The 16,080-nt window shown below is 38.6% G+C and overlaps 1 protein-coding gene, 1 long non-coding RNA gene and 1 other non-coding gene across 3 annotated transcripts in view; 2 read left to right on the top strand and 1 right to left on the bottom strand.

The window, feature by feature from the left end:
- The first annotated feature begins 3,515 nt into the window (after nt 1-3,515).
- On the top strand, nt 3,516-5,360 carry LOC115598345. Its single transcript, XR_003987587.1, has 3 exons — nt 3,516-3,684; nt 4,124-4,185; nt 4,641-5,360. It is a non-coding gene; the product is annotated as an uncharacterized LOC115598345 (long non-coding RNA).
- On the top strand, nt 3,803-3,933 carry LOC115598365. The gene has a single exon (XR_003987597.1). It is a non-coding gene; the product is annotated as a small nucleolar RNA SNORA24 (small nucleolar RNA).
- Nucleotides 5,361-8,577: 3,217 nt separating the features above from the next.
- Nucleotides 8,578-16,080, bottom strand: part of PRSS12 (serine protease 12) — a 32,297-nt gene continuing 24,794 nt past the window's right edge. The window contains exons 11-13 of the mRNA XM_030450804.1: nt 15,771-15,893; nt 11,197-11,477; nt 8,578-8,906 (exon numbers count right to left, since the gene is read on the bottom strand). Of these exons, the coding sequence (XP_030306664.1) occupies nt 8,599-8,906; nt 11,197-11,477; nt 15,771-15,893 (712 nt within the window). The 3' untranslated portion in view covers nt 8,578-8,598. The remainder of the gene's footprint in view (nt 8,907-11,196; nt 11,478-15,770; nt 15,894-16,080) is intronic.

The raw sequence follows: 16,080 nt of genomic DNA, 5'->3' as shown, positions 1-16,080 counted from the left end.
TCATTCTTTGTTTCCAAGAGCTCCCTTTCTGTCTTCTTTCTCTGGGAAATGAAGGCCCCTGCAGAATGAGATTGAGTGGGCCGTCAAGGACAGAATGGTGACCGGGATACAAACATTGGTCTAATTTTGTCTCCAGAAATTGTACAACAGACAAGCTGACATGTGTCAGATATGTGGACTTAGATTGTGAAGTCCTGTATGAGGTATGGCAAGGAGCCTCCTGCAAGTGTGGGTGATGTGGTGAAACAGCCCAGCTGCCATCACCATGTGGCACTGGGAGCCAGGATAAGCACCCCCTATGTGCATGGCCTTGGCTTGACTAGGCTTGTTTTGGCAGCTAAACACAATGCTCATCCTCCAGTCAGGAGCAACAGGGTGACTCTCAAGTCTTGATGAGGAACAGCAAGGGGGAGGGAGCTCTCTTGGATCCTCCCTTCCTAAGGGATGGAAGTGGGAACAAAATCAGTTAATTCCTAGGGAGATCATAAATGGATTCCTGTACCTGAGTCAATGATGTAAACAAAGTAGCTTGACCTGAAACTGTATCTGAAACGGCATAATCTACATAACTTCAAGCTCCTGTTGAGATAGAGCTGTGAAACACCATCATCTTTAGAAAATGTACTGCAGAATTAGCTTCTTGTACACTTAAGCGGGCTGGTCTCAGACACAAGAACAGCAGAGCAATAAAGGCAAACTTATGGTCAGCTTCACAGTTTGGAATTTCTGATGTTTGCTTGTTACTTGTTTATAAAAATCTGGTATGAAGCCACTTTTACTTTTTTTTTCCAGAGCTATTTATTTTCTTACATCTAACAGAAAACTTTAAAGAATAGTATGACTTAATGTGCAGTCAACTTGGTGAAGAATGAAAAGTCTGAGCAAAGCACACAGACAACAGTTAAATGTGTTATTCCCCAAATGATAAGGATACATGTGTACAGCTGAGTAAGCAAATCATAGAACATGAATTATATGACAAAGTTTAACCTCATCTCTTCACAGCTTATCTGGAATCAGCGTTTAATATCCAGAAATAGACTATCAATACTAAACTTCTGATTCCTTACAACAAATTTATATTTTCTAGTCAAAGTCAGATGTTTTATTGTGGTTGGTAACACAGTTGTAGTTTCTGTCCCCCTGGTAGATTTCTTTAATAATTGCTTCATTATGTGAGCTTCACCCATATTTTCATACATATGATTCTGAAATTTGCTTTCTGCAGACATCTGTACCATTAAAAATCAATGTGTGATTATGAGCAGAAAGTGACTGCTCATAGTCACTCATAAGGGGGTGTAAACACAGAGCCTGATAGGAAATCACTTAATTATTTGAGCAAACATACCTGAAATTACTGTGATATTTCCCCAGTTCTACTTGTGATGAAAGAATTAGTTTCAATGATTTTCAGACTACCTTGTAAATAATATCCTTTTCATTGCTTAAAAATGTGAAACTTCCTCAGGAAGAAATTAAATAGATATTTCAATGTTTATAGATGCAATACTTGTCATTCACATTGAATGAAAATTGCTGGAAACATTTTTCTGGAAGGTTTTTTTGTTTTTTTTTTTAATAGATTCTGATAGTGGCATGGTATCTGAAGTGCAACAATAAACTCTGATAAGAAAATGTAATGCCATGTGGAAGTCATTTTTGTGTTGCTAGAAATTTTCCTTTTCCAGGTTTGTTAGCAGTAATTGCAGCTTGACGTTGAGCAACACAGTCTAGGAGTATAGGAACAGCTTGAAATGTTTTCTGAAATGAAAAACATTGCTTCCTTCCTTTGTGATTGAATATTATTGTTCTATGCAGCTGCCCATTTTACTGCTTTTGCTTACTACTTACTTTTTCTATCTTGTGCCAGAAATTGCTAATGTGTTGTAGAAGCCACTCCAGAACTTGCTATTTTTAAGATAAGCAGTGTTTTTTCAATTTGCTTTGGGGATTCAATAGTTGAGCCAATGCATCAGCCTACAGATATGAGAAAGCCTTTCTTAGGAGAAACCCCTAAAGATGGTATGAATGTCCAAACAAAAATTCACTCTTAATAAATTCACAACAGAATAGAAATTTGTACTATCTGGGTTGGCAAAACAACAAACTGAAACAGAATAACATTTTTTGCATAACTTTTTATACAAACACAGTACATACATTTTAGCTTTAGAATTCTGGAAGGAAAACATTGTGAGCTAAAGGCAGGAGATGGTCCTTTTATGCACGTGACAGACTGGAAATAAGATTCTTGAACACAGATGGTGCAGCTGAGGCTTAGGTTACAGCACAGGTATGGCATGGTAGAACTCCTAATTTGTTTTGCACTTTTGTACAATCCTAGCAGCAGTTTCATTATTCTACAACACTGACTAATAGTCATATATATTTGAATAAGTAGTATCACATTATCATTGTCTGAAAAGGATGAAAAGCACAACATGAAAGATAGGCATTAAATAATTTCCTATCTTTTCCACTGAAAAGAAAAAAAATGTGGATACTAAACTATGAGCCACAAGACAAGCTTCCCATACTACACTGGACCTTCTTTGAAATCTGACCGAAAATGCAAATACAAAGTTATCCCAGTATGGCTAATGATGGGTCAGATTCTCAGTCCCCTGGCTGTGCCAATTCATTGGCATCTGCCTGAAAAAGCCAAAATTGTTTGCCTTATCTTCCCAGTAAGCCCATGCAGAGAACACAAACATGCCTTTGAGATTCAGCTGTTGCCAGAGATCAGCTTGTGCCCGGCCTTTAAAAAATTGCTCTTCCCAGCACTAAGAGTGACTGTAATAATGCTTCAATTTAGATGCTGTGGTGTCAAAGGTATGATATTTAGGCAAGGCTTAGACTGGACAGTAGAAAGCATTGGTCAAACCCTGTAACAGGATTCCTGAAGAGGTAGCCAGTGCACCAAGCTAGGTAGCGTTCAAGAGCTATTTGGGCAAGCAGTTTACACTTCTGGACAGCCTTTCAGTGGTCCGGGAGTAGAACTAGGTAATTGTTTTAGGACCCTTTCAGTGGAAATATTCTATTCTGTTCTGTGAGGAGGGTGTGGGTTTTGACCAGCATTACCTGAACACATGCATTGGTATGGACTGGAAAAGGACAGTTGCCCACGTTTATCTAAAGGGATGACTTTGTTTTTCTTGCACATCTTTCACAACCTCGTCTTTTTCTTAGACCACGGTTATCAAATAACACAACAGTGTAGTTGCATTTATGCATGCTAGTAGTTACACACATAGATACAGAAAGCAGCATCAGTTTCTCGACCAGCTGAATAGAACTGGAAAGCGGCTGCAGTTCCTTTTCCGTGGGTCCCTCAATCCCTTTAATCCCCAGGAGGTCCGGAAATGACCAAAAACCGAAATACAAATTATCAATCTTGCCCGCATCCAGCCCTGCTCCGCTTCCCCGCCCCTCGCTGCAGCAAAACGCTCCGCTTCCGGCTGTGACGGGCCCGGGCCCCACCCCCCGCCCCGGCAGCGCTCAGTTAGCGGCAGTGAACGAGGCAAGTGGGCGGGCGGTGTGGAGCCCTTGTGCTGTAGGAGAGCGGGTAGTGGAGCGGCGGCACTCCTTGGACAAGCGGGGCCAGATGTGAGGTACTGCGGCGGGCTTTTCTCCTCAGGGTCCGAGCGGAGCCGTTGAGGAGAAGAGAGGAGCGAGCCTCAGGTGGGACCCGTGGTGAGATGAATTGAGATGAGGGGCGGGTGGGAGCTCTTGGTTGGCGGCGGGGCCAGGGCCGGGATGAGGGAGGGAAAATGGCGTCCGCCACGTGGCGGGGGGGGTAATCCATGACTCCATGGGAGCTGCCTCCCGTGGCTGTCTCCCTTCCTAGGCATGGAAGAGTAGTTCCTTGCTAATTGGCATATCTTTTACCCTTTTGTGGGTATTAGTCGTTGACTGTAGCAAGTAACAGGCCAAATCGGCCGAGGTGTATTGGCATTCTCCTATCCTTGTGTGTCTTTGCTTGCTTGGTTTTCTGGTTTTTTGTTTGTTTGTTTGTTGTTTTTTGTTTGTTTTTTTTTTCTTTTTTTTTTCCTCACTACGAGGTTAGAACCTGGTTTTAAAGATGTTCTTCCTTACTCTTCTCCCCTTTTTATTTCTTTAGGAGCGCAGAAGCAGAAAGGATGCATCTATTCCGTTGAAGACCCCTCAAAAAATTGTGACGGGGTATGTTTTACGCAGATAGGATCTTAGCGATGAGGTTTTAGGCGGGAATAATGCCGACTCAATTTATGGGTAGCAACTAAATTACTGAGACTAGTCTGGGAAATCAGAGTAGAAGCTTGGTGTTTTTAAGGCATGTTTCGTTTGTGTTGTTTTTACAGAAGAGCATAATTAAATATATGTTAGTGTGACTAGGAAGAATTGGAGTTGGGTGGTGTTGTGTTAGTTAATTCTCATATTTCTCAGAGAAGTCTGTACAGGAGGAAGGTATTTTTAAATAAGTATCTTTCACTGAAGTAAGTAATAATCGTAATTGCAATTACAAGAGCAGATAGAGATGTTAATTTATACTACTCTGTTTCAGAGCAGTTTGCAACCCCTAGGAGGGCATTATAGTGTTCAGTGATGTTTGCTGTTTTCGGTAGCAATAGTAAACTGGCTTAAACTTGTTTTTTTAGCGGAGAAACGCTCTTGAGTTGTGATGGCAGAAGAAGATGGGGCTAAATTCCGCTTGTGAATTCTAGGAGTAGCTGTAACTAGACTGTTTAATTTTTTCTTAATGTAGGGTGGATCTTTCTAATCTTCTGGAATGGATGCCTTTTGCAAGCAATGTTTCTGGTTCCCAGGAAGGGCTAGCAGAAGCTTATTTTAGGCTAGGTCTTAATCTCACTTCGAACTCAAAGAGTTTTTCAAATAAAGTTCAGACTTGGAGCCTAAGTGAGATGCTCTGCAGTCCATGTAATCGTTTTTAAAGGGCTGAAATGTGGATTACGGTGCCTAAAACAACCTCTGCTGCTTCCATACAAATGCAGTTAGGGTGGCTACCTCGCTTTGTGCAGCTTTTATGGATCTTTGGCTGCTCTGATCTTTGGGCTATCACCAAGTCTGAAGCAATTTTAATAATGCTGTGAGTAAAGAGGCTGTGCTTTCTTCTGATATATGGCTTACATACTGTGGTATTGTTAACTGTGATGGTGTGCATCTGCAGTTGTGGCTCTTCTGCTGTTCAAGTGTGTTGGAAAATTTGCTGCAAGGAGTATACATGTGCTGTATAAGGTGAAGGTAAGTTTGTGAAGTCTAGAAAATTGGCTCAAAGTGTGCAGTCACAATTTTAGTATATATGCCACTGTGAACTATTTAAATGTATGAATAAAGCAATAAAGAGACATTGACTTTGACTGCAAGTGTCGCTTCTTCTTTACAAGTCTAAACTAAGCAAGACCTGTGCATGTTCTTTGTAACCAATCTGCCTGTTGTGGGGAGACAGGGCCTTATTGTGGTTTCAGAGCAAAGTAGTGACTGTGACTGATGCATTTTCTGGGAGCCATTTCAGAAATCACATTATTCTAATAGGGCTACTGCTGTAGGGCAGAAAGTGACTGAGGCTCCTTTGTCAGTTTGGTTGCTAAGGAATCTTCTATTTAATCCATATTCAAGAAAAAATATATGGAGCCCCTGTAGACTGAATCATTGAAGAATTAGACAAGATACATGTTTTATTTACAAGTAAGTTTTACTGTCTACTTATCAGCTGTGCTGACATACCCTCTTGAGGAGTATCTATGTGAACAATTTTTTTTTCTACATCATTGCAAACTGAAAAGCTTGGGGGAGAGGGACTTTGAAAGGAATGTAAAACAATCTGAAACTGGAAATGAGATTAGCAGGCAGTGCAGTTACTGCTAAGAACTTGGCAACTGAGGGGAGGATTCCTATTTGAAGTGTACCAGAGTGGAATTGCAGACTTGAGTTACAACATGGATTAGGTCTAAGGGAGATCAAGAAACGGTCATAGGAAATGCCTCATTTTTTTCGGCATGTATTTTAAATGCTGTTGCCAAAGTACAGATAAATGTGTATTATATGTGGTACTACACCTGTTTAATTGGTGGTGTGTGGTTACTCTCTTCGTAAACAGCTCCACATACACCCTTATCATATGACATCTTTATTGCTTAGGAATCCAGGTTTGTGGCTGCCAAGCCTTGTAGCCAGCAGTCATGTGTACTGTAAATTTCCTTTCCTCCAAGACGAGTGGACTTCTATCAGACCCTCAGTGCATTAGGAAAAAAATTAAATTAACACATCTGCCCACAAGTTCAGGCTTTCCTGTGTTGGATTTCAGGGAGATGGTTCAGGGTTGAGGTAAATGCTAATATCAGTAATGCTTCTGGTTTTTACATTCTCTGAAAAATGAACTAACATTTGGGAAGCTCACCTACCTATAAATCTCCCCAGTGTTGAGGAACACAGATTACGTATCTAGGATGTACGTATATTAGGATGATCATCCAATCTGATAATAGAAATGCTGAATGTTTTCTTAGTTTATGCCACCCTTGACACTGTGACCCACCTGCTTAATAAAAAAAAACAAAAACAAACCAGCCTTAGGACCAGCTGAACATTTTTCTACAGCTTTGTATGTATTTGCAGGGGAGATCAGCAAGGGCCAAAAAAATTCTTCAGCAGTTTATAGAATGAAGGATAAACACTTAAACTAACTGGTCTAAATTAAAGCATACAAAGAACTGCAGATTTAGTAGCACAGAACAAATTACATCCTCAGAAAATGACCCAAAGCTTATGCTTTGAAAAAATTATTTTCAAGGGGTACCCTGTTTTACTTAAGAAAGCTCACATTAAGTTTATCCAGCTGATGTTCCTGCAGCAGCTGCTTGTACATTATCCACAGGATTAACATACAAAAGTTAATAATCTAGCAGTTTTATTGTGTACATCATTGGGCTCATTGAACAAAAATTAAATGGCATAACAAAGACAATTTCATCTTATGTTAGAAATTTAAAAGGCATGCTCTCTGCTTGAAAACAGTGCAATGTTTAAAATCTAAGAAAGCATCCTACTGAGAGCAAAACTAGTGAATGCATTGCAATATATAGCCTACTTCACCACAAGTCTCAGAATAATGGGTCCTTTATAGCAAAGCCTTGATGGTACAAGTAACAACATTGATGCTTTTACTTCCCCTTTAATTAAAGTGGCTTATGTATACATAAAAGCATGATTTTAAAGTTTGCTACCAGAGTGTTTCACGTAGGTCTAGTAGTAGGAGGTCACAGTATGATTGACATTTTTAAATAACATTTTTCACACTGTTTCAAATAATGTGGAATTACAGAAAATTAGAATATCTTAAAGCACCTTGTGTAGTAGTTTAGCACCAGTTCCAATCATTAAACTTGTCATGACCCTTAGAAGCTAAGTTTAAGGTCAGAAGTTAAGGGCCAAGTCTTCATTGCATGGGCTTCTGCAATATCGTTGTCACTTCTGATTCAAACTGAGTTTTCTTGGATATTTTTTAGGATGCCAGAGGACAAAAGGAGCATACATGAAGAAATTATTGCCCACTCAAAACATGAATACCAGCTAGTTCACAAAGGGCCACACAACACTATTGTAGCCAGAGAATAGGAAACAGGAAAAGTCACTGGAAGCTAGTCTGCACAGTCACTATACGGTAACAGCCATCTGCCACACTGAAGTGTTCTGTGGCCCACAGAGCTTTCATTAAATCTTTTTAAGAAGCATATTTGTTACAGAATACATAGAGCATGCATAGAGATGTCTGAATGGCCTTTAACTGGGATCACAGCATGAAACTTGGCTGTCTTCCTCTTGACTGTAGTTAGTCCCAGGTATTTTCAAGACTGATATCACCAGGATTGCACTAAGATGGTGATTACTTCCTGTGTTCTGTATGGTAAGTTCAATGGGCTGGCCTTTCTAAAAGGGTAGGAATATGTTTTATATTTGTCTTGTACATCAAGAGGAACTTTATCAGTGCATTTTTATAATAAACTGTTAAGGTTTTCATAGTGTGGGGAGCAGTATCTGTAAAATGGAATCAAGATGTGTCAATACTTCAGAAGTCACTGGAAGCAGATATATTCACTCTCACCTTTCCTGTAAAATCAGTTTGAACCAGTGCTGCAATTACGCAGGAGAGAGTTGTATAAATATTACCTTGTAGTTTTAAGACTTTATAGACCTTTTCAGGTGGGTTTTGGCTGAAGATTGAGATTGAAGATTGAGATCTGAAATTAATTCTAGAGAAGCTTGGGGCTACTTACTGTCTTCCGGTGGGCAGTGAATCCCTATGTGAACTCTCCAGCTGTCCCACTCCAGTGTTATGCTTAAGTTGGCTATCACTTTTCCCCTTATCTTAGATACATGGTAACTTGTTCGTGCAATATAAACTTTCTTAACACAAAGGGATTTTGTTTGGGTTGTAGTGCCTAACTGGAAAGATTGCGTGGATTTAACAAAAAGAAACACATTATCAGGAAAGTGTGTCTATTTTCACTTGCTGAAGGCCTCAGCTTGTGTACTGTCTGTGTTAAAGTTGTCCTGCCTCAAACTTTATTAACAGAGTTTGGTTTTTATTAAGGACATTCATAGTTTGGTCACACTTTTTATCCAGGGTACAAAAGATGATACTTTTGTGTAGACACCTGGAGCATCTTTTACTCCACAGCCATAGCCCCAGGAGGTCACACCATAGACAACCCAGCTTTCCCCTGGACGTTCACACACCAGTGGTCCACCACTGTCTCCTTGGCAGCTATCAACACGTTTCTGTTCCTGGACATTTCCAGCACAGAGCATTCTTCCTGTGAATCTTGTTTTGTAACGCTCTTCACATACCCTCTTGGGAAGTAAGGGGATGGCAGCCTGTTGTAATGTTCTTGAATAAGACCTTCCTGAAAAGAGAAGCCAAATTATCGTATCATTGTAATGCTTGGTCTTAGGAACATAGATATGATTTAACCCAGTTTTTGCTAGGGGTCCTTCATAATCTTTGTCATTAAATAAAATCACTGAAAACAAGAAAATACTGAAGAATCTACTGTGCATTAAATATAATATGCAAATACTGTATTGCTATTTTAAATATGAAATATAGATGCTTTTTTAAAAAAACAATAAAAGTTAAATACTACTTTATTCCTTGTATTCACTGGATAGAGATGCAGCTAAAGGAAGGTTAATAAGAGGCATGGAAAAAATTACTTTTACTGAAAACTTTCTTGGTAACAAAGAGCATGGAGGATTCCTGTTTGTTTCACCAACCTGTCAGAAACCTGATGAACATATTCTAACAGATAATCCTTTTCTTTGTGGCATTCTCATCCATAAGCTGGAAATACCCTAGGCAAAATTTTTTCCAATTTGTCTAATGTTGAGACTGGGACTGGAATATGTGGGTAAGTTTTAACACTCTAGCTTTATAAATGTAAAATTCCCTTTGGAAAATGCATGGAGGGTTTTTTTAGAGGAGCAAAATATTTAAAATCAGTGACCTGCCCTATCTTTGGTCCTGCTCTGGCAGGGGGGTTAGACTTGATGTTCTTCAGAGGTCCCTTCCAACACCTGATGTTCTGTAATCTCTTCAAGGTTGTGATTTGATTTGTTCCAAACATTCTATGTCTTCTACAAGACTACTACAGTACTTCAATGGCGAAACTAATTTTAGGAGTCTTTAGGAATGGAAACTTGTAGAAATACTTCATCTCTAGGTCACCAGTTCAGAACTAGTAGTTCAACCTGACTAATGTAGCATCCTCTGTCAGCTTCCAAGTAGAGAATCCAGCCACCCATTCTGCTTATGCTCTGTAAATACATGCAAGCTTGCTTGTTGCCTCAGCTGAGGAGTCCACGTGTACTCTGGTAGAGATGAGCAGTATCATATGAATCTTTTTACAGTCCTGGTAACGCCTATGGACCAGAGTACTAATGGGCCTCCTGACCAAAACGAATCTTCATTTTGTGGCCGTTACCAGAAAATGTCTTGGTTTTCCTGATCTGTTCTGAATCCTGCAGTCCTCTCCTAAGAAAATCTAAAGATTTAAATAATTTGTCTTTTTGCTATGGCTTGCACCTCTTTTTCAATTGGAAACATGGGAAATTAAAGCCAGGGTTGGGTTTTTTTTTAAATAAAATCTTAATAGTTATGATTTATATAGTGTGTGAAATTTCTGCTTAAGTACCACAATAATTACCATTCTTATGGTAATCAAAGCCAGATATTGCAGTGGTAATGTTTCCTGAAGTGTCCTAAGTTAACAGCATTGGTTTTCAGTGAATTGTGTAAAAATCTAGACAGAGCTAGGCAATGAATTAGCAATTGTTTTTAGCAAAATAACACATCCTACAAGTCTATATCCTTTATTGTAGCACAGTGACTCAGACATCTGTGTACACAGATCGGTGCATCTTCCTTTATGAGGAAGAAGTGATGTTTGGCCTTGCCACCTTGTCTCCCTTGCCAGCTGGAATGATTTAGCAGAACAAAGACTCAAGTGTGGTTGCTATATTGTGCTGTATTCAGCACTGTATAAACATTAAAGTAGAATACAGTTATTAATTTGTAAAACATTTAAAGGAAAAAACCTTTGAAGAGGAAGAGTCTTGACCTAACAAGTGACCATATAGTTAGTTCCAGAAGTCTGGCTTGCAGATTGCCCTGTGGCTCTTGTAAATTTTGGCAAGATGTTATCTTATTTGAATCTGAATGCTGATTGAAAGTCTCAGTGGTAACAACAGAGACTAAAAATTTTACTTGAAAGTCTATTATGTGCATATTTTCCATTTTTCTATTGAAGAGGTTTAATTTAAAGAACCTTTCTAAAATACTCATTGTACTTACCTTAAAAACCTTAAACTTATTAGCGCTGTTAGTTATGTTCTGAGGCAGGGAGTGATAAGCTGCTGCATACATGCTTGTCAGTCTTACCGAGGGCATTTTACTGGCTGGTTCTGTGATTTAGAGTGACATGGTTAATTGCCACTTATAAAGAATAAATTCAGTAACAAAGTGTTGTCGATCCTGTTTAAGGATCAGGAGAGAAAACATTCCAGTGCATAAAAAGAGTAAAGTTGTTGCATTTTGAGTATTTTCTTTTTCTAAATATTGGAGGGTTTTGCTAGTTGGTTTTTTAAGTAGCCTCAGGTAATGAGATCAGTGACTAGAAATCATTATAGCTTTTTTACCAGTGTCACCCCATCCAGTGATATAACAGTTGGGAGCAGTTTTCTGTGGTCTCTCTCTTCTTAATGGCAAACAAGCAGGTAAGACATGAGTACTGAATCTGGCACACTGTTCCTCTGGCCCTTGTAGCCTCACTAATGCAATGTCATAGTCGCTGCTGTTGGGTCTGTACTCTTTATGCATCACAATCTGTTGGACTCCAATTTCTTCCTCATATTCTTCTGGTACCAGTGTGTGATAGTCTCCAACCCGCACAGCATAATTCCGAGAGTTGTTGCCATACCTAAGATTGAGGTGAAAACAGGGCTGGCTCATGCAAAGTCAGATCTTAAGCATGCAGACAGATTATCTTTCTTGCTCACATAAATGACAATGACAAGTGGTTTTTCTTAAAAGAGCAAGACTAATTTCTCAGATGTTTAGATTGGCATTCACGTGTATCCTAAGGAATATCACAAAACTTTTCCTGGTTTCAGGTGGTCTATGTTGCTTTTTGCCTATTTTCACTGCTTAAGTTTTCTTAAGCAGTCATTTGCTATGACTGGCAGGCAGAGAGTACATTATAGATGTATTTAGTCAGGGTAACACAAATTGCCAGTAATGAAAACCCGATTACCAACATTATTTCCATTGCTTCAAATAATTACCAAAATGAAAACAGTGTTCAAGTTTGCTTAGTAGGCTAGTTAAGAAATTCTAAAGGCTTCAATAACTTGATAAAAACCTCTTCTGTTACACAGAAGTTACAGTAAGGAAAACTAAGCATCTATGCATCACAAGAATCTGTTGTCGAAGTGACAGAAGGCCGGTAAATCTTGTTTTGCATCCAACACGACCGCAGTTTCTTTCACATTGTAGACTAAATGGTAAATACCTTAGAGATTATTTCTGTGGATGAAATAACATTTTTCTGTGCATGCCTTTGGATATTTTTGTCTGAACACGCAGGCCTTCTCAGGTAAATGCAGATGGGGGTACACTGTGATATCTTTACTTATTTAAAATCTGTCTAGGATAACAAAAATATTTTCCCTTTGACTTCTCCCTTTCCCTTAAAGCTTTCAATTGGAAATTTGTAATACATGTGTAGAAAGTACCCTACTGTGTTCCATCACCTTCTAATCTATACTTGTTCTTTTTATACACTCCAGTAATGTGCCTGGGGAGCAGCAGGCAAAGCAGGTTTGTTTTGAATAATGTAGAGTTGTACTACTAAATATTTCTCCTAATTGTGGGTTTTGTTCCTCGTTGCCTGCAAAGCTTTCTTTGTCAAATTCTGTACATCTTCAGGTCTTCCATGAGCAAAATTTCACTTCTAGGTTTCTAAGAAGAGAAGATTGCAGGCTATCACCTAACATCATTCATCTGAAGATGACCAACTATATAGGAAAAACTAAGTGACTTGTGTACCACAACTTTCTTCAGGTCCACCTCCATAGTATATGGAAAATATGAAATACTCTCCAAACACTGTATTTCCCTTGTGGTTGGAAGCCAGAATTCAATAGGAGCTGGAAATTGGGAAATTCAACCAATGCAAACTTTTTAAAGTTTACAAAGGTGTTTAAAAAAGTTTAATCTTTAAAAAAAAAAAAAAAAAAAAAAAAAAAAAAAAAAAAAAAGTTTAATCTTTTTTTTTAAAAAAAACTTTAATCTTGTGTTCTGCAGAAAGTTGGATCTGCATTTCAGTATTTATATACACTAAATGGCCATTTGTCTCTTCACATGGAAGATAAATAACCTCATAAGTAGTGTATTTCTGAGAACTACAGCTTAGAGAATCCTGAATTGTTTGCAGCAACAGAAACTATCAAATGAAGGGCAAGTGTATTGATCACTTTGGCCATCTTTTTTATGGAAGTACCCATAACGTTAATGGTTTAACCAGAAGGATGCTACTGTGGTATACAAGGCAGTTTGAATACACTATGAAAACCAAAGTGACAGACCATGGTAGTTCATTTTACTACATAAGCTAATTGATGTATAGGTCATCTGAAACTCTTGGGACAGAGGAATAGAAAGAAGAACCAGCTGTAGAATGTTTTATGAGCTGACAGTGGAATTTGTGTGCTCCTCGCCATAGTGGACAAGGTCAGTGTAGAGGAAGGTAGCTGAGTGATCAGGGTGCACCCTATCAAACAGTCTTTCACATATACAAAATCTATTTACAGGACAGGTGTAGTTCAGCTCAGAGGCTTTCAGCCTTCTTCCCCTAAAAGTCACCTATGAAATGGTAGAGAAGCACCACACACATTACATTTGACGAGTGGAGACAGAAATGTCAGGGAGTGCTTAATGGATAGAAAATGGTGTTGCTTTCAAGGTATTACCCCTCTGTCAGATGGCTGGACTGGGCATGCCTTTAAGCTCTAGTGCAGCCTAGCTATGTTGACCTTAGCACTCCTGGAAGTTTACAGCCAACTGTAGGATAGATTAGTAATCCGCCATTGTGCTAATATCCTGCTGCCAGTCTGACACTGAAGGCCTCATGTCACGATTCATGCTGATCTTCAGAAAATTGAATTTTAAATCTGGTGTCTACCTTCGTTTCTGGTTTCTTACTAGGTATTTGGTTCCACTGTACTTCAGGGTCTCTACTTCTCAAAAATAAATTACCAGGACTATACTGAAGTCTATACTGGCATTCAGGACTGCCTAAAGCACTTAAGAGCTACAACAGTACAATGTTCAAGTAACACTGTATTTGCTGAAATGAAATAATATGCATTATAATGTCCTTTTTTATTATGCTTCATATTTCTAATTATCCAAAGTTAGTATTTTTGTATTTATAGGCCTGCAAGCTATAAACCTGTACCTATCAGAACCATGCAGGATAAAACTTCCTATATAGGATGGGTGGGTTATGAGAGGAAAACCAGCTTGAAACAATTTTTGATCTTAAATTGTGTGCCTGTGAAATTACAGAAACCAGTAATGCTGCTACACTACTGGCCAACAATTCCTTTAATCATGCCTAAAATTGTATTTAGCTTTTACCCATAGTGCAGATGAGACCACTTTTGTTACTTAAGCATCATTCTAAGTTCCAGGATATGAGAAATGGTATAGTGGTCTTTCTCTTCTCTGTGAAAATTTTGTAAAGAAGGCACTTGATCTATAGATAGTTCTTGGAAACCTAGACCCTTAAAAATCACACTGAGATAATATTGGAAGTTCAGCCCAGTCTGTCCAGTGCCTACTCAGAGTTACAGGTCCTTTCTCTCTTTTAGTTTAAACAGTAGTGAATCCTCAGTTGTACGCTTGGATCTGGGTTGCACAGTTTTAAATGCAATATCTATGTATATACACTGAAGATATAACTGGTTTCCTGTGACCTCCTTTTTATTTTCCTTAAAGCTGATCTTTGAGGAAAAAATAGCAAATAGCCTTGTTTTCAAGCCTTCAATCAAAGGCATTCTGAAGAGCTAAAGTTGCATCCTTAGTAATCACTATGGAGATTATAAATGAATAAGAAGCCATTTTATTTAAGTGTTCATGATAGAAACTGGAGTGTATTCATAGCTCTAAAGAAACGACTGGGACTTCAGAAGAAGCAGGCAGAAAAGTTATTGAGTTTGACCGTTTCAGCTTGAAACACTACCAAGAAAAGTCCTTCGTAGTTTGCATGAAACCTGAAAAAGAAATTATATGCATCTGGTGCTAATCAAGGGTTACAGCTTCCATTTGAGTAGAAGCATATCTAGTATGTGAAAGGAAAGGCTCAGAGTCCACAGTTAAAATGCTCGCAGCCCACTTGAGCAAATACTAGCAAATATCCTTAAAACTGTAATGCAATTCCTCTGGGCTTTCATTCCAGCCCATACTGCAGCCACTTGTAAGGATTCCAATTAAATATTTGCTGTCAAAATCTTAAAATATTAAACCAACTTCCTTACTGTTCAAGTTGGTGTTTTTATACTACAGTGACTTCATCAACAATGAATTCTTGTTGCCAAAAGTACTGGAGAGGGGATATCCTAAAAACTGAACAGAATTATCAGTAACAGAATCTGTTTCTGTAAAAAATGGGAAAAGACATTAGAAAAGTCTGGGCGATAGCTTAATAGTGAGACGTGTAGAAGAAGTTATACCAAGTAGATGAAATGTGTTTTACAAGTCAGTTTAAGTTGCAAACCAATTGCTAAACATATGTAAAGGAGATGAGTTTGACATAATTTTATGAGATGCCAATGCCAGACAATAACCAGCATAACCATCTAGCCAAGTATTTCTTTACTAAAGGAGATGGGATTTTTGCTTAAATGGCTGCAAAAGATTCTTTATGTCCTGTGAGAAAACAAAGAAAAGCGTTTATTCCAGCCTATTTGTGAAGAATAAGCAAAACCACTTGGTCTCACTAGCATCCACCACACATGTTTACTTCCCTGTTTGACTTGGCAAAATATTTAACAGTGCTTTACCCTAAAATGGGCTGGGGGGACTAGTTCATGTAGTCACTGCAGTGTTAGAGTAAAAATGTCTTATCACTGCTAAAATCTTTTAGTCCCTGTGTTTGATGTTTGCTCAAAAATAATTTGAAAATACACTTCACTGTTGAAGAAAGACTTACCTTTTAAAGCAGTGTGCAGCAGTGAGGACCCAGCAGCTGCTGATGAGAGTAGCACCACACAGAAGTCTTCCATCACCATGAGAAGATTTCAGTCGAAGTGCAACCTGCCATGGCCAGCCGCCTCTGCAGAGGACATAAGACACTGCATTCAGAGTACATCAATGGAAAAATAAGGTAGCTTATCACTTACCTTGAATCTAAATCATATGTAGTTTATTTGACTGATATAGCTTACAAACCATGTTATTTATTGAGTAACTGTTGAGAATACATTTTCATTTCTGCAGCATTCAGAAGTTCATTCAACAAT

Source organism: Calypte anna, chromosome 4B, assembly GCF_003957555.1.
Source record: "Calypte anna isolate BGI_N300 chromosome 4B, bCalAnn1_v1.p, whole genome shotgun sequence".
Taxonomy (NCBI): Eukaryota; Metazoa; Chordata; class Aves; order Apodiformes; family Trochilidae; genus Calypte; species Calypte anna.
This window is presented reverse-complemented; position numbering and strand designations above follow the sequence as displayed.